The sequence below is a fragment of the Sorex fumeus genome, unplaced genomic scaffold, assembly GCF_029834395.1.
Source record: "Sorex fumeus unplaced genomic scaffold, SorFum_2.1 ptg000072l, whole genome shotgun sequence".
Taxonomy (NCBI): domain Eukaryota; kingdom Metazoa; phylum Chordata; class Mammalia; order Eulipotyphla; family Soricidae; genus Sorex; species Sorex fumeus.
The window spans coordinates 19,270,680-19,289,971 of NW_026606129.1; the positions used below are offsets into that span (position 1 = coordinate 19,270,680).

The 19,292-nt window shown below is 39.6% G+C and overlaps 1 protein-coding gene across 1 annotated transcript in view; it reads right to left on the minus strand.

Annotated features, from left to right (window-relative positions):
- Positions 1 to 19,292, minus strand: part of TBC1D5 (TBC1 domain family member 5) — a 568,371-nt gene that overhangs the window by 219,271 nt on the left and 329,808 nt on the right. Inside the window, exon 10 of the mRNA XM_056129598.1 lies at positions 247 to 349. Coding sequence (XP_055985573.1) covers positions 247 to 349 — 103 coding nt within the window. The remainder of the gene's footprint in view (positions 1 to 246; positions 350 to 19,292) is intronic.

The window sequence follows — 19,292 nt, forward strand, 5'->3', positions numbered from 1 at the left end:
GTTGAAAGAAAAGATTGAACGCCTTCTCGAAGACAATTTGGTGGAATGTCTTATAATCAGGAAGAAGCATATGTGCTTCAATGAGCTTACTTTTCTCACCATGCAGCTGACAAGCAGCTCTTTGATTGCTTTACTATTATGATACAACTTTGGATACAATAAAGGCTACATTATTGCTCTATCATTTGTCAAGCTGTATAGAAAATTTTGAGTCAATGGATGCCACCTGTACCATATTTTCATTACCTGTTTATAAAGCAACTGCTCGTTTTCTCTAGCATAACAGAAAAGAACATCTGTAAGAATTTTTCTCACATTTTCTTGTTGGAAAAACTGCATTTCAGGAAACCTGAAAAAAAGAAAACAGAAAATTGTCACTGACTAGCAAAAGCCTAAGAATTACCTGCAAACTCTCATCCGTGTACGATGCCCAGGGCTCTGTTAAGTTTTAGTGCAAGTCTGTATTTGCCAACAACCTATGCCATTGTCAGGCATGACAGGTTATGGGAAAGAAGGTGAGAGATGGGGAAATATACCACAGGGGTAATGATGCTCTTCAACATCCAAACATCTCAAATGTCTTCATATGTGGAAAGCCATTACATGGTGAACACCATTTTTAAGAAAAATAAATTACAGCCTACGCATTTAGGGCAGGGATTTGCTTTACTCAAATAAAATTAAATGAGCTGATCTTGCTTTTTTGGTGGAGTGGGGGGTGGGCACACCTGGTGCTTGGGGGTCACACCCGGCCTCATGCTTGTGTGTGGTTCACTCTGTTAGGGGCTCGAGACCATGTGACATCAGGGACCAAATCAGGTCCCTTAAGCCCTTTCAGCTACCTCCCCAGATCCTAACATTTTCTTCCCCCTTCTCCATCTTCCCTTCCCCTCCTACGTAGGCTCTTATTCTTCCCCTCCTCTTCCTCCTTCTCTTTCCCCTTCTCCTCTCCTTCCCATACCTTCCCTTCCCTCCTTCCTGAAGATCAAATCCAGATCTCAAGCAAGGATGAAAAATACTTAACCTCTAAATCACATCCCCAGCCCAATTTCTTTGTTTTAACTATTTGCTTTGCAGAACCAGAATGTGACTTTTCTAAGTAATGACCTTCAGAAAAAAAATCAAAATCATTGAACTTTTCGATGTAAAAAAATGTAAACGACTTCGAGGATTTCCATTATTAAATGACCACCCCGTCTGCTTTATCTAATTAAAATGTAGACTTCAAATGGCATAGAAGAGTATTGCTTAAATGCCCTTTGGGTCAAAATTCTATGAGGTGCTCTGAGGTAAAATAATTTTTTTAAAAAAAGTAACAAATATCCACTTGGAAGGAATTTAAACAGATATTTATGATGCAAAAAAAAGTATAATTTCGATGACCTGAAAAAGCAAATGCTTTCATACAGTACAATTTATTGTATTGTATTGTCTTGTATTTTATACAATACAATTTATACAATCCAATTTATACAATACAATAACCAATGGGCAGTAAAGGACCCAAGGTAAAATGTCAAATTCTCTAAAAGTAAAATAACAACTGGGTACAATCACAAAAGGTCTGAGCAAGAATTTTTAGAAGAGGAACCTACAGTATCAGTGGGGAAGGCAACCACAATAGAGGCAAATGAGGATTCCCAGTGTCCTGTACACAATGTACTGATCGATGAGTGATAAGAAAGAAAAGTACTGCTGCGAAATACTACCAGGTAGGACAAGCAGAACGGAAGAAAGGATTGGGCAGATCTGGAAAGAACCAAATGTACAACTGAGGAAGAGCAACACAGCGAGGGCATTTTGAACAGGGGAAGAAACAAAAAATGATACTATCAGAGCAACTCTAACGTGTGAATCAGCCCGAAAGAGGAACGATTACAGGAAGGCGCAAAGAGGGCATAATAACGAAGTAAAATGGAATAATCACAAACCTGAGAAGAAAAGCCTGTGTTCAAATTCCTGGTGCATAATTGCTAGCTGCATAACCCTGAGTAAATGATTGCTGAACTGCCTCATCTATTAAGCAGAGATAATAACACTGATCTTGGGATCCAGATGAGATAATGTGAAAGTACCAAGAACAGTGCCTGGCAAGTCGTAGAAGCTCAGGAACAGAGGTCGTTATTAGCCTTTGAGTACTGGTACTTTAGGTGAAGATAAGAACTAAGTGCTGGAGAGCTTGAAAACGAAGCTATGAAGGATGGAAGCGGGAAAGTCCTAACACATAGAGGTGCATGGCATTACTGAACAGAAAGATACTCTTTAACATGACTTTCAGGAGCAATAATCGTTGTTCTTTTATTTTTTTTCCTTTTTGGGCCACACCCAGCAATGTTCAGGAGTTACTCCTGGCTTTGCACTCAGGAATTACTCCTGGTTGGCTCAGGGAACCATATGGGATACCGGGGATCGAACCCAGGTCGGCCGCATGCAAGGCAAACACCTTACCCTCTTTGCTATTGCTCTCACCCCAGTAATCTTTGTTCTACTTCATATTAGAATGCTTTACTGCCTCCAATCTCTAGGAGCTCAGCTGTTTAATTCTCATCTCTTCATCGTCATCTTCGGGCTTGCTGTGAGCACTCTTAACTTCCTCTCCAGTTCAGGCTGACTTCCTGGATACTACACTAGTGATTTGTGAAACAGCTCTTCTGGAACCCATCCCCCTCTGCCCTCCGGGGGCCTACACTTGGTAGTGCTCAGGGATTGTCATGGTTCTTTCAAGGGTTATCAGGATCTATCATGCTGGGGATGGAAACCAGGGTTGGCCGCAGACCCTTGAATCCAATTTTTCAAACACAGACTATCGCCATGTATTCACTTGGCTTTTGCCTGAGAAACTCTGGTGTCCAACTGCCCCAGACTTAAGTACTCTATCTTTCTTAAACAAGATGAACTCTCTTGGGGGTGCGGTGGGGGAGGGGATGGTAGGGGGCACAATAAATGACTCTTTGGTTTGGTTTTAGTAAACTGATCTGACTTCTCTGTAGAGATCTCACTGCCAAGACCCTCCAGAGAACCCCTACTTTGGGAATCTGAGCAGGTTCAGTGACCTTAGCGCCTAAAGAGAAAAATTAATCTAAAAATATATTCAGAGCAAGAATAGCTCATCACAGAAGCCAAAGAAGTTCCATAAAGATGACAAATGTACTGAAGTAAGAGTTACTAAAACCCTTAGAAAGTCAAATATCTCAAACTAATCAGGAGGAAAGAAGGGCAAGTAATTAATGAAAGAAATGGCTGAAGAGAAACTCCTTGGGAAAACTTAGTCATTAAGGTATAAATGGTAGAATAAGGTAAAATAATCCTTTTGAGAGATAAAATTGTTTCCCTTCTCCTTCACTGGTTGGATTCAATCTAGTCCGGTTCTTAAGCATGTAAAATGATACAGATTATATGGTTAAATGATTTTGTATGCCTCCTTCTTCAACATTGTTTTGAAATGTTTCAGGGAACACATAATCTAATTCTTTGCAATTGTTGCAATCTGAATGGGTTGTGGAGAAAGTACTAAAATCATATATTCACAGGTAGTGTAGTACCAGGCTTAATACCTAACTAGTAAAAATGTAAATTATATTATATGCCAACTCATAATTTCATTTAAATACAAATGAAACAATGGGAGTACTTAAAACTAGAAATTTACAAGAATTAAATTGCAGGTAGATCATTTAAGTTTGCCAATTTGAACAGATATTCAATCCACTGAATATGTGCATCAGACAGCATATCTGAGTCACAGCGCCACCTATAATCCTACTCTCTGGTGCGAAATTACCAATTTATGAAGTTTCACACTCAGAGAGCCCGGCAAGCAACTAAGAGTATTCGATATGCCAGACACAGTAACAACAAAGTCTCCAATGGAGACGTTACTGGGCCCACTCGAGCTAATCGACGATCAACGGGAGGACCTTTACCTTTACCTTTACCACACTCTTAAAAAAGGTAACTCATTTTCTTTTTTCTTTTTCCCTTTCTTTCTTTTTTTAAACACCAACTTCATTTTTGCTCTTGGGAGTCACAGCCAGTGATGTTCAGGGGTTACTCATGGCTCTGCACTCAGGAGTTACTCCTGGCGGTGCTTGGGGGACCATGGGATGCCGGGGATTGAATCCGTGTTGCAAGACAAATGCCCTCCCTGCTGTACTATTGCTCTGGCCCTGTAGCTCATTTTCTAAATTTTGATAAAGAATCCATAGAGATCAAGAAACAAAGGAAGAAAGAAAATAAGAAAGAAAGAAAGAAAGAAAGGAAGGAAGGAAGGAAAAGAAAAGAAGAGAAGAGAAGAGAAAAGAAAAGAAAAGAAAAGAAAAGAACAAACAAAAGAGAAACAGAATCTAAGACCTGGGCTAATGAATGGAGTTTATCATTGATTGGGGGGGTAGGGATGTGTGTCTTGAGGTGGGGGAAGGGAAGCATTTAGGGGACTCTAAGACAATGGTGGAGGGAAACTGATGGTGGAAAGACACACTGCTGCCAGGTGCAGTGTTAGATGCATGAGACATTACCATGTCAGTATTGTAAAATCATAAATGGTGATAACAAAAATAAATCTCTTTGTTGCTGTTGTTGTTTGGGGGCCATACACCCACGGTTCTCAGAAATTACTCCTGGTTCCACACTCAGGAATCACTCCTGGCAGTGCTCAGGGGAACATATGGGATGCCGGGGATTAAACCTACCGAGCTATACTATCTCTCGTCCTCCCTAAAAACAAAATTTTAATTAAAGAAATAATATTTCAGAAGTTGAAAAAGGAACTGATAGTAGAGAAGTTTTACTCTGAGTGTTTGGAGATTATCAAGTTGAATTTCAAAATTACTGGGTAAGGACACTGAATCAAGAGATCAGTATCTGCTCTTTTAAATTATAAACTAGTAACAGGCAATCCTGCTTGCAAAATAGCATGAATACATATGTATATTTAATATATTTGTTTCTGGCCCACACCCAGTGGTGCTCATGGGTCACTCTCGCAGAGTTTGGGAATTCCACGGATCCAATCTGGGTTGGCTGTGTGCAGGGCAAGTGCGCTATCTGCAGTGCAATCTTTCCAGACACAGTGTGATTATTGTTTTCATTATTATTATAATAAAATAAGAGTCCTATCTGGTAGTTCCTGCATTTGGTCATAGAATTAAAATGCCGATGGTAAATGGGTCAGGTTGATCACAGAGATCAAAAGCAAAGAGAAAATAACACTAAAGTATTCAAGGATGAGATTTAGATTAATACAATCTAAGGTTATTTACTTGACAAAAGAGCGATACCTTAGCTTTAGCTTATTACCTAAAATATAACTGTTTTAAATGTCCACAAGACATGTGATGGAACTCAGACGAATTTTACATACCAAACAATACCAAGAGATTTAGAGTTTGGTTGTGGCAAACACCTTTAAGGAAGAGACAACGGTAGACTGAAGCAAAGTCTATCTGTCACCTAGCCAATTCTTTTTTGTATTTAATCCTCCCTCAATGTAAGTGCCAAATATCACTGCATTTATAAACTGTGATACACTAAAATATATCTACAAATGAGTCAAACCTGCCTCCTCAGCCTTGCCCAAGCTGTGAATTCATCATATGAAGTCAACTACGTTGCTTTAAGTTCTGAGAAGTTAATAGTAGCAGTAGACATCGGGACTAATGTGATACATACTTCCAGCAGAAGGCCTATGTTGCTCACTTACTCTCTGTGATGGGTTGCTAAACCACTGATGATCACTGATGAAAGCAGAAGTTCCCAACCTTATTTGGCCAACCACTCCCTTCACAGAAAAGAAAAAAAAAGTCATATGGAATCTACCTGATGATCTCTGTTCTCTTTTTTTTCCCCCTTAAATTTTTATTAGTGAAACACCATGAGGTACAGCTGTAGACTTACAAATTTTTGTGCTTGGGTTTCAGTTATACAATGATCAAATGCCCATCCCTCCACCATGAGAGTAGACTATAGATGGAACATGATTGCTACTCAATGCCTCTTTTGCAAACCACAGCATTCAAAAGGAGAGAAATAACAAAAGGGATCTCTGTTCTTTAAGTGAACAAACAGAAAGCATCTCACCATCCACACTCAACTACCCAGGGGGCTTCTGTCACCAGCCCCAGGATAGATAGAGGAGACAGGATTTCCCACCATGGGAAAGACTCACCTAGATCTGATTATGCATTGGAATTCGCAAAATGGAAAAACATTAATTGTAGCCAATTCTCACTTTATTATCTCAATGTAGGAGTAGAGAATTATTTTTCATTTTCAGAGTTTCACATCAGATTTTTATTCTCAAGCACAGATCTTTGTGATTTTGAAAAATCTGCGGATTTCCATTAATTTTATTCCTGAATAACCTGTCGTGAAAATCTACAATCAACAAATCAGCAGACTGGTCACTGGATGCTTCACAAAAGTAGCTGGATGTATTTTTGATAACCAGGAAAATCTATCTACCAAAAGGACATCTTACCCAGTGGCAGAAGTACAGAGGAATTAAAAAAAAAGAGTGGGGATAGAGGTATACTAAAAACCAAGTGTAGAATGCCAGTAACCAAGAGTTTAGGTGGCTGATGGGAGTTCATTGGGAGCGTTCCATAAGGAAACAGAGGGGCAATAAAGAAAAAGTCAGAAAAATTTCTGCATTGTCTATAATGTGGAGTTTCTCAGACAACAAAGAGACAAAATAGATGATTTCCTAAGCCAGAAAAGGGTTAAGAAAAGAGTAAAATGATAAAGGGCTTTGTTACTGCATTATAGTACATAATTAGGTAATTAGAAGTATTAAAACAGACAAAGCATTGGGCCCAGATGAATTAGTGAAGATGCCAGTATTCAATAAGATGCCCCAAGGGATGCAAATAAAGCCCTTGGTGAAGGTTTATAATCAGGCAGCAGGACAGAGGAACACAGGAGTTGAAGAACAATAACTGATGTTATGCCCACACTTCAAAAAAAAAAAAAAACACAGGGATTTCAAAACAAGCATTCATCCAAACATTCATCCAAAATTTAAAATGAGCTGATGAAAACTCCCTAGAATACTATTAAACACCAAAATAACTATCCTACTTTACTTCAGTCAATTGCTTTATTAAGGAAAAACTAAAAAATCAAACAAAAACCATAAAGAGGAATAATGCAATAGAGAATAAACACAGAGACACCAGATACTTTTCTTCCTGTGCTCCTATTTTGGTCGATGACATCAGTATTCTTCCCAGTCAATCAAATACTTCTCTTCTTTACAGGTCATGCCGAGTTTTCTTCCTGGGCCCCCTATCCTCGTTGATGTAAATTAAACGTTCTTTTTTTTAATATATGAAAGATTTATTTAAAAATAAGGAACATTTCACAATTTGCACGCCCTCCTTGCACAGGGATCCTGCATCAATTTGAGTATATGTGTTGCCAAAGGGAACAGAAAAGTTCCCCTTCTTCATAGGTCATGCAGTTGGATTTAATTTCCTAGCTTTCTTTTCTTGGTCAGCTGTGAGCACCTGAGTGAGTGCTAGCCAACGGCATAAGAGAGTAGGAATTAAGGCGTGATCTCAAATTCCACTCCCAGCCCCAAAGTCACACTCAGCGCCCTGCTGTCAGAATGGGAAAGGTAGGTCATCTGGAAAGATACTTGCTGGCTGGAATGTTGCCAATAATACAGCTGTAAATTCTTTAACACATCTCTGTCTCTCTTGGAGTTCTTGCTGAATGCAAAGTACCCTAGCAGAGAGGCCAGACCACCAGTTCAGTTATCTTTTTCTTCTTTCTTTCCTTTCATTTTCTGACGAATACAAATACAACACAGAGGTTTAGGTTTGTTTGCCTTGCAAGCAGCTGACTTGGCCAACCCGGGTTGATTCCTCCGTCCCTCTTGGAGAGCCCAGCAAGCTACTGAGAGTATCTCACCCGCACGGCAGAGCCTGGCAAGCTACCCGTGTCATACTCAATATGCCAAACCCAGTAACAAGTCTCACAATGGAGACGTTACTGGGCCCGCTTGAGCAAATCTATGAACAACGGGAGGACAGTGCAGTGCTACAGTTGTCTTTTAATAGGTCATGAACTGGAAGGGAATGCTAATGTTTAGAAAGTAAAGAATACAGGGATCTGGATGTGACAAAGGGTGGAATCCAGCCCAGAAGGAGAGCAGGTAAATCTCCAAGAATGACACTCCGAGCCTAGGAGGCGCTTGAAATCACCACTGGAAAGAGTGAGGATGACATGAAACACAAAGAAACACAGAGTTGGGGAAAAGTGGGGAAGGGCTGCAGTTTGCGGTGTCCATCCACACCGAGGCTTTCATCAAGGCTGTTTTTATTTCTTTGATGATCTGAGTTCCAAAGCAAGTCCTCTACATCACTGGCCCATATCCTCAAACTAACACCAAACAACAACGGCAACAAAAACTTCATACCCACACATATGAAAAAAATTATAACAAAATTTCAGGTAGACACATGCATTTTTGGTGCAAGACTTAGTTTTGACTAGAAATACAGACACGTTTTTTTTTAACCTTCTCCCAACCGCCCCCCTTTGCCATCCCATCTCCTCTGAGCGTCCCTCTGCACTAAATGCCATCTTCTGATTCACGTGATTTTCATCTGTGGTCCTCTTGAAATGTCCTTAGGAACTATACAGCCCTCAGTACAAAAATGCTGTTATAGCCCCCGCTTTTTTTCTGCTAATAATTAACAATTAAGAAAAACGTTCAAGGGGCCAGAGAGATAGTACATCGGATAGGGCATTTTCCTTGCACACAGCCGACCTTGGCTTGATAACCGGCATCCCATATGGTCCCCCAAGTACCCCCAGGAGTAATTCTTGATTGCAGAGCCAGGAGTAACCCCTGAACATCACTGAGTGTGGTCCCAAAAGCAAAAGCAAAAAAAAAGTTCAAATAATTCAAACATTTAACCTTGAAATATCAAGGTGGCTTCAATTCCAAATCTGCTTTCTAGTCTGAAGACTGTTTTACCCCAATGGACAGGCTCTGTGGAATACCTATTTTACAGTAGGTATTACTCTACAGCCTACCAGGCTTTCCTTTTCACTATCATACTCAATACATGAATCATCATCTAGAAATAGGGCTTCAAAACCTGGCTTAGTTGAAAACAGCGGCTTTCAGGCACAAAAACTTGACAGGTCAGCAAAATCAAGATGATATAACTGTGCCAGGAACCTCTACCCTCCGATTTCAGAGTAGGGCGTCAAAGCTCTTCAAATGTCTTACATATGCTGCATATATGCACTGATGTTTTTCCACTTAAAAAAACCAGAAAAAATACTTTTTTTGAGTTTCAAAGTTTTTCATTTGGAATAATTAAGCGGTAAGAGTTTGTATGCTTAAATAAAATAGGATGGGAAAAATACATATTATAATCATGAGCTTTGGAGAGGAACTCACATTTCTAAGCACACATATATATATATGTATATATATACACACACACACACATATAGAGAGAGGGAGAGAGAGAGAAAAAGAGAGAGCGGTAATCAAATACTTTGTTTTTCCCTTAAATGCTGTCAAATGAAGAAAGACTACAGACCACTTGATAGAGAATAGTTTCTTACTATTCCTGAAAATGTGTTTTCCCTCTCTTTAATATTTCAGAAACACACACACACAGGTTGCCGACAATTCATAGAGAGCGGCTTGTGTTGTCGTTTTCACTTTCTCGGCTGTGAACAAGTGCATATGTGAGGGCTGGTTGTGCATGCACAAGCATGTTCTTTGCCTGCATTAAATAAAATCACAACACAACACCAAGTACATCCACTCATTCATGTGTGCCTGCAGTCCACCTCGAGGAGACTGAAAATATAAATACAAGCTGCTATTTTGGTGTGATCACACAAAGATGGCAGCTTGTGTATTTTTTCTTCCTCTTTAACATTTTAACACTGGGCAGATTGTCTGCATTAACACACACCAAAATCAATTCTGCTCTGAAATTGCTTGTAAAATCTTCCTTCCCTGAGGAATTTTTTAAAAAAATTTTTAAGTAAAAAAAAAAATGGTCTGGAAAAAACTATGTAAAAGATGCCATCACTTAGGACATCTTTGCTCTGTGAAGCGTGACAATCAATATTGGACCAGGCAACTGGCGATATTTCTCCCAAAATGAGATCTATAAAGATTGACTAAAAAAGAAACACAAACAAAGGTTATGTTTGTAAAATAATTTTATATTGTTAATTAAAAACTCAGTATGCAATTCTAAGCTGCCTATTATTTATGTATCATGATAACTAAATTTAACCAAAAATTCAGATAAGGCTTTCAGACTATAAAAATTTACACCAGATTCTTAAGAAAAGTAAATATTTTGAATCGGCCATACATATGAATCAAAAATGCTGTACAGACGCTCCTTTCATGTGCTATACAAAAATAAAACAAATTATATAGCACTGTCCAACAGAACTTCCTGTAATGATGGAAATCTTTTGCTGTCCCATAAAGTAACCATGAGCATTTGCAATGTGGCTACTGTGAATAAAGATTTAATGTAAAACATTTAAAATTTTTATTTTAATTTAAATAACCACATACACCAGATGGCCATCAAATAGGACCGTATACATTATAGTTTACAAAAGAGAATCTCAGGGCTGGAGAGATCCTATAAGGGTTGCATGGGGCTGACCTCAGTTTGAATCCCCAGCACAACCTATGGATCCTTCAACTACAGGTGAAGGGGTCACTCCTTATCACAGAGCCAGGAACAGCCCCTGAACACTGCCAGGAATACCCCCAAAATAAAATAAAATAAAATAAAAAAGAAAAAGAGAGAATTTCAGCAAACTGCGAGAGAGAGAGAGAGAGAGAGAGAGAGAGAGAGAGAGAGAGAGGACAGTTTACTCATTGATTTGATGTAAAGTTAGTCCCACAAGGAAGCTAACAACAAAAGGAAACATTGAAATGAGAAAGTTGCATTTTCAAATCCAACCATACCATGAAGATTCAGGCAGAAAAGAGGGTAATAGTTAGTTGCCTTAAGTGTTAACCACAAAGCCACAGAAACCAGAAACAAAGAAAACCAGAAGTTTAGGACTACTACTACATCCAATAGGCAAGCATATCAACTTTTACATATAGCCAAAGCTACAATATAAAAAAAAGGTTGAAGGATTTTAATCATTCGAGAGAGGAAGAAAAGATATTATTTGGCAATAGCTTATAAATGTTAATTTGCAAATGATATTATAGGCACTATAAATACACTTTTAGAATAGACCTTGATAGACCAAATAACAGACTTCTTTGGCATCTAATATAGAAATGATATTTTGTTCTGAACTCAATATTTCCATTCATTTTAAATAATACTGAATTTCATTTAGTGGTACAGTCTTTGAAGCATGGCAAAATTGGTTCATAATGGACGATTCAAGTCCTGAATCAGAAATGCTGCAAATTCGAAGCTCTTGATTTACCTTTTGATTATCAACTTTTACAGTAATAAAAATGAGAACAGTAACAACCTCATTAGGTTGAGATAAGGAACAATTAATTGAAATGAATATAAAATCCTTTGAGGCAAAAAGAGCTCATAGAATAAAATATTAAAATTAGTTGAAAGAAGGGATAATATTTAATGCAGTGACATATTCAGATCAAATAAATTCAACAGGGATGGCAAAAACACTGCTTATGAGATGAAATTATCTTGTTTAAACTCAGACTAGAAGGCTGATAACAGTATTTTTAAAAGTGTACTTATGTCTCTGAAGACTGAAAACATTAGACTGTTATTAGTTATTACTAAAATTAAACAACACTGATCATCAGTGATAAGATTCACAATCAGTGAGCACTGATTTAAGTATCATCTTGACTCCATGCAGTAAGACAAAACCAAAAATCTGGTCTATTTCTGACAAGGGCTTTAACCATTAAGGTACGAAAAATAAGAGTTGGGGGTAACACCAAAGCTCTCCTATAAACTGTGCCTATAAACTGGCAGCAGTTATCTTTTATTGTAAATTGGGGATGGGGGAGAGTAAGTTGTTGTTTCTATTAGACTCTGAGCTCCTAAGGGTCCATATCTTGGCAATGCCAATGCCTGGCTTCCTGATGAGAATAATAGAAATAAGTGTACTGAATACACTGGCAGACTGAATATACTAGTGAGCTTAAAAAACATAAATCCAACCAACATTAAGTATTATCATCTAAAAAGTTTTAAAGAAGATTCTACTAGAAGAAAGAATAAGTGCAAACTATTTCCATTTGTAATGATTGGAAAATGCATTGTGAAAAAACGATGATGAACTCAGGTCTTGAGGATGAGTCATCAGATTCCCAACAGGCATCACTGGGAAGACAGAAAATTCCTACAGAGCAGAGACCCGGTAATATTAGCAGGCAGGGAAAAGGAAAGTACAAAAGTGAGGGACATAACCCAAGAATACTGACCTACAGGAAACTGTGGAGGGACTTAAGTATGTTGGCTCTGTGCGTAAGTCATTACTTTAGGAAATAAAGTGATGTGACTAAAGGAACCAGCCAAAGCTGAGCAGACTGAAAATTCAACTCTGGGATCCATCACAGAAAGGGTAGACAGAGGGTAAATCACATTATTTCTGAAAACGGAGAGATGGGAAAATAAAGGGATAAAGGTAAGAGCATTAAGTGAGTCAAACAAGTCAGAAGCAACGATTCACCAGCAAAGATCTTGTTTCAGATAGTTGTGCTGGTAAGAAAACTAGAATGGTAATTGTTGGATTGCTGGATGGTTGTACAGAAAACCCTGAGAGCCAAGAACTCTGGGAAACCATCACGTGAGAACTCAGACATCACTGTAAGAGTTAATACCAGGTTCTCATAGTAACAATCTCCAAAGCAGTCTTGGGCTAGGAGGAGAGGGTCACACACCTGCCTTAAACAAGGCATGCAATTAGGACAAATGAGTTCAGCAGCCCCCAAGTCTGCTGGAAGTATTCCAAATGAGCTGACCGTAGGGAAAGGAAATGGCCAACAAGCCCACTCCAGGGAAGGAGACTTGAGAAACACTTTTGAAATTCACAGTTCAGAGGTATTAGGCTCCTTGAAAGACAGAGATCATAATCACAAGACTCTGGAATACTTCTTCCTCTCCTGTTACCTTACCATCACATCACCAGTTCTAAAAGAAGGTAGCTCTTTTTAACTGATGAATCATGTCCATCTATCAAGGGAAAAAACAAAACAAAAAAAAAAACCACAAGCCATACAAAGACAAGGAAATAAGCAAAATCTGATGACAGAGCAAGTCCAGATGACAGTGATCGCAAAATGAAATTGGGCATGCAAAACAGCTAGGATTAATATGCTAAGAGTTTGAAAGGAAAAAGTAGAAAAAAAAAAACTTCCAAAAAATGGTGGGCAGTGTAACCAAAGAGATGGAGTACCTAAGAGGAAAAACTACCAAAAATGGTGGGCAGTGTACGCAAAGCCACAGAGCAGCTAAGAGACAACCAAAAAAGAATGATAACAAAAAAAAGACAGGCACAGAAAATGCCCTATTCATAAACTGGGTAGGATGGAAGAAGAACTTTTGAGGTACAGGATATATTATCTGAAGCCCAAAAATCTGAAAAGAAAACAAAGACTGAGAAGCAGAATAGCAAATCCATGAACAAATATTTGAAACAGTACTAGGAAATTTCTCCAAATTCATGTACACCAAAACACAGATCCAGAAAATCATAATACTGAACAGAATGAATGTTGAAAAAAATGACACCGGGGCATTCTTCAAATTATAGAAAATTTGATACAAAGCAAAAAAAGTCTTGAAAGGTGTGTGGGGGATGTCTTACTGATGGAGGAACAAAAGGAAGAGTTCTAGTGGACTTCTCAGTGAAAACTGAGGATGATGTGAAATATTTAAAGTGTTCAGAGAACAGGGCTGGAGCGATAGCATAGCGGTAGGGTGTTTGCCTTGTGGCGAACCGGGTTCAATTTCTCCGCCCCTCTCGGAGAGCCCGGCAAGCTACTGAGAGTATCTCATCTGCAAAGCAAAGCCTGGCAATCTACCCTTGACGTATTCAATATGTCAAACACATAAACAACAAGTCTCACAATGGATACATTACTGGGTCCACTCAAGCAAATCAATGAACAATGGGAGGACAGTGCTACAGTTGAGAGAACAGAAACAGCAGTATAGAATTCTGTACCTGAAAATATTATCCTTTGAAAATGAAGGAAAACTATTACAAGCAAAAGAAATATTTGAGGGTATGTTTTTCTGTTGTATAGAAATTCTTCAAAGTCTAAAAATGTTTTTTCTTTTTTTTAAAAAAATTTTTATTAGTGAAACACCATAAGGTACAGTTTTAGACTTACAAATTTTTGTGCTTTAGAGGGAAGAAAAATCAGATAGATCAGAAACACAGGTATGCATAAAGGAAGAGCATAAGAAAGACATGAAGTAAATATTTTTTTAAAAAGTATTTTTCTTAGTCATTATTGAGCTAACTGATAATAGTTCAAAGTAATAAAACCAACAATGTGTTTACTATGTATGCTTATTGGCCTGTCTCTCTCTCCTCTGTCTCTATTCCATCTCTACCGTGTCTCGCTCCTTCTTGATCCCCCTCTGATCTTCATTCCCAAACAGCCAATGCTCTTATCCTGCCCCTCACAACAGAGACCCTGGGTTTGCCTTTATTAAATGACTCCTTGAAATTATATTACTTTATAATATCCAGACATTCTACTATAAAAGTGTATGACATGGACTAGAGAGAGAGTGCAGTAGGTAAGGTCGTTTGCCTTGCATGATGCCAACCAGGGTTCTATGCCCTGCACCCTATGCAGTCACCTAAGCCCTACAAGGAGACATCTTTGAGTGAAGAGACAGGAAGTCCAGAGTGCTGCTACGAATGAACAAATAAAAAATAAATAAAAAGCATAAAACCACAAACAAACCCCAACATACCATACAGTGTGTATCTGTGTTGGCCTTTCTCATCCTCCTCTTTATTCCCCTGCCTTATTTGCAAAGTTTTCTTTTCCTCTATGACCTATTTAAGTCATTGATTTTTGGATTCAATCTTCATGTTTCCCCCAGGGCTCATAATATAACATTAAAACAAAAATACATGATATATAAAAAAGCATGTATATACATGATATATATTTAAAAGATCTGCTATGTATATATAAACAAAACGAATGACAGCAATGATGCAAGAGATGGAAAAAAAGAGGAGCTGGAGCGATAGTACAGTGGGTAGGGCATTTGCCTTGCATGCAACCAACCCAGATTTGATTCCCAGCGTCTCAAATGGTCTCCCAAACACTACCAGGAGTAATTCCTAACTGCAGAGCCAGGAGTAGCCAGTGAGCATCGGCCAGGTGTGACCCAAAAAACAAACAAAAAAAAATAAAAACAAAAAGAGAGATGGAAAAAAGGAATTCCAATTATTTTTTTTATCATAAAAAACAAAAACTCATGGGGGCCAGAGAGATAGCATGAGGTGACCCCGATTTAGGACCTGGTACCACATAAGATCCCCCAAGCCCTTCCAAGAGTGATAACAGAGCCACGTGTAATCCCTAAGCACTGGTAGCTGTGGCCTCAAAATAAAAAATCCAAACCTCAATGGCCCCCTGAAATTCCTGAAATTTATACTCCTATGAAATGAGGTACAGTATTATTTGAAAGTGAATCTGAACTAATTGCAATGAATATTATCACTAAAAAAAGGAGAAATCATTTTAACCAATATGTTGAGAAAGTAGATTATGGAATGATATAAAATATTTCATAAAATATGAAAGCTAGAAACTGAGTAGAAAACAAACATGTGAACAAAAAATATGGCTACAAAGTAGAAAACAATAGCCAACAGGATACTAATTAATCCACTGACATCAACAATCACTTTGGACGTAAGTGATGTAAACATAACAACCAAATTGGAGCTGAGTGGACCAAGGAAGGATATACAACTCAAGGATGTCCATAGGAAACCTACTATAAAATGCCAAGACTGGGGGTCAAGTGACAGTACAGCAGGTAGGGCGCTTGTCTTGTACGCAGCCAAACCAGGTTCTACCCCCAGCATCCAATACATTCTCCTGAGCCGAGCAGGAGTAATTCCTAAGGGCAGAGCCAGGAGTATAAGCCCTGATCATTGCTGGGTGTGGCCCCTATATCATAAAACCCAAACCAGAAACAAACAAAAAGGTCTGGTCTCAGGTGGATTAAAAATAAGAAGCATTAATTCTCCATGGCATATCAAATATGCCAAAAAACAGTAACAATAACGGGCTTCATTCCCCTGACCCTGAAAGAGCCTCCAATACGACAGCATTGGGAAGGATGAGTAAGGAGAGACTGCTAAAATCTCAGGACTGGGACGGAGAGAGACGTTACTGGCACCCGCTCAAGCTAATCGATGAACAACGGGACGGCAGTGATACAGTGAATTCTCCATGAAGACAATTTTTAACATGTATGCACGAAACGGAAGAGCATCAAACTATGTGAGGCAACGAAAAGGCTAATGAAACTATAAAATTAAATGAGAGAATGCACAGGGCTGCAGACCGCAAATGCCCGCTGGGAGTCCCTAAGAAGCCCAGCCTGGAAATCCCTCTGGGAACTCGCTTCAAGCCAAAGGACACCCCGCCCTACAAATCCTTCAGGGCAGGGTAGGCAGGCTTTTTGATTTATAACTTCCAGAGTTGGCAAAGTTGTTTTTCTTCTCTCTCTCTCTCTCTCTCTCTCTCTCTCTCTCTCACTCTCTCTCTCTCTTTCTCTCTCTCTTTTGTTGGTGGGGGGAGGGGCAAACCAATTTGCTCCATCACCTTCCTGGTGCTGTGGTAACGAGGAGCGCTTCTACAGCAGAACATGGGACTGGTCACTGCTGACACTGTCTGCCTGGCCAGAGTGCCGTGGCAGGCCCCACCAAGACATGTGCAAACCAGAGGGACTAAACCCAGTACCTGAAGCGCAGTGTAGCCTCTCCTAGCTATGGGTAAGGGAGTTGTCCTATTGGGCAGTGGTTTTCAAACCCTCCCCACTAGAACTTCAAACCGACTGTTCTCTTCTCTAGTTAGCCATGGCAAATGGCTCTACAGCCATTCTTGTGTTCAGTTACACGTTCTCTCCCGCATTCTTCCACAAGTCTCTTCTGTCACTAAACTTTGAGAACAGAAAAACTGAGTTCTGAATTCTGATAAACTTTTACTTCTTTAAGAATGAAAGAACCGGGACCGGAGGATAGCACAGTGGAGAGGGCATTTGCTTTGCATACAGTCAACCTGGATTCAAGCCTGGCAACCCATATGGTGCCCTGATCACCGCCAGGAGTCATTCCTGAGTGCAGAGCCAGGAGTAACCTGAGTATCACTGGGTGTGACCCAAAAAGCCAAAAAAAAAAAAGAAATACTTGAGAGACTCATAAATAAATCTCGAAAGAGATTAACAGGCTTCAGAGATGCCTCCAGACCCTGCGCCAGGCTGTCTCATATCTGGGGCACCTTGGGGGGTGGGGGGCGGCTTAGCCCTCACCTACCCTAATAGAGCCCTGGGAGCCAAAAACCTCCAGAACCCAATCACCGCCATGTTCACGGCCAGACTCCACAGACTCAGGATGAGCCTCATTCAGGAATGAATCTGTTGAAAACTTCAGGGATGTGGGTTTTTGTGCCAAAATCTCCAGGCTCTCACAGAGTCAGTGATGGGCGACCTCCGCCTATGCCCTTGCTCTTCAGGGAGCCTGGTGGTGATCCCCATGAACTGTCTCTAGCACCATACAATCTCATTAAACAGCCATGATCCAGACACTTATAAATAAATCTCAAAAGAGATCCACAAGTGACAGAGATGTTTTTGCACCCGAAAGTCACCATGAGTTAAATTGTGACTCTATCTGTAGCATACCATCCAAAATTTTAGAATTCCTGAAGCGACACCTCATACTCTACACCACTGGTATCTAAGAGTAGCACATCACATTGGATGGGATGAAAAGTAGACGGCAACCAATGTTGATTAAGAAAGTATCAGCACACAAGGCTTAACCTGTAACGATATGTTAGTAATCTCCTATACAAGGGCTAAATGGCTCTAGGTGAGATACAACAATCTTCACATACTTTCTTTAAAGAAAATCTTTTTTACAAATCATTTTTAGTGAATTGTACAAAATAAATTATTTAGGGCCTGCTATTGCAGCAGCCCTGGGTGGTGGTTGGGAAAATTGGAAATAATGGTGGTGGGAAGGTGTAATGGTGGTGAGACTGGAATACTGGATGTAATAAGTCACTGTGAAAAAAATTTATAAAAATAAAATAAAATTTAAAAAAAGAATAAAAGAACTTGGGTGTCTATATTATATACATAGAATCTTTGCCAAGAATTTCCTTTTTTTGGTGGGGGGCACATCCAGTGATGTTCAGGGGTTACTCCTGGTTCTATGCTCAAGAATTACTCCTGATCGTGCCTGGGAGAATGTATGGGATGCTGGGGATGGAACCAGGGTACCCTAATAGTTTTACTAGCACTCTGGCCTTCACCAAGAATTTTCTTAACCCCATCCCCATCTCACTGTAGGGTAACCAGAATATTCCTAGATATCAGACCTCTGCTCAGTATCCTTGAATGGTTTCCCAATGCAACTGAAGTGAGACCCAAACCCTTCATTGTGGTGTACAAGGCTGTACATGTGGCTTTACCCTCTGCTCAGGAGTCTCTACTAGAACACTTGCATCTAGGCTGGGGATGAGCCTCAAGGGTTAAGTACAAATCCTGCCAGCATGAAACCTGCGTTTCCCAGCAATAAAGGAAGTAATGGCTGAATGAATGAATAAATGAATAATCATCTGTCTCCTCCCAGACCTGCTTCCTTTCTGGCCCCCTGAATGTCAAGCTCACTTGGTATCTATTTGGTATCTATTTTCCACTCACAGAGGATCTGGTATTAGCTGTCCCCTTACTCTAGATCTTCTGCATGGCTGGCTTTACTCCATATCTCACATCTCAGTCAAGTGTTACCAGCTCAGCGATGCCTTTTCTGATCACTGACCAGCCATCCTTTTATGCTGCTCTACTTCTTTATGCAGTCACTGCCCTCCACAACTCTCCTGTGTATATACTCACACTTTCTCAAGACCTGTCCTCAGCCACACCCTACAATGAGCATCTGTGATAGCAGGAACTGTCTTACTCACCACTGTCCAAACACTGTTGCCCTCCCTTTCATCCCCACATAGATTCTCCCATTAAAAGAATAGGCCTGAAAACTGGCATTCGATATGTTAATTGTACAGTGGAGATGTC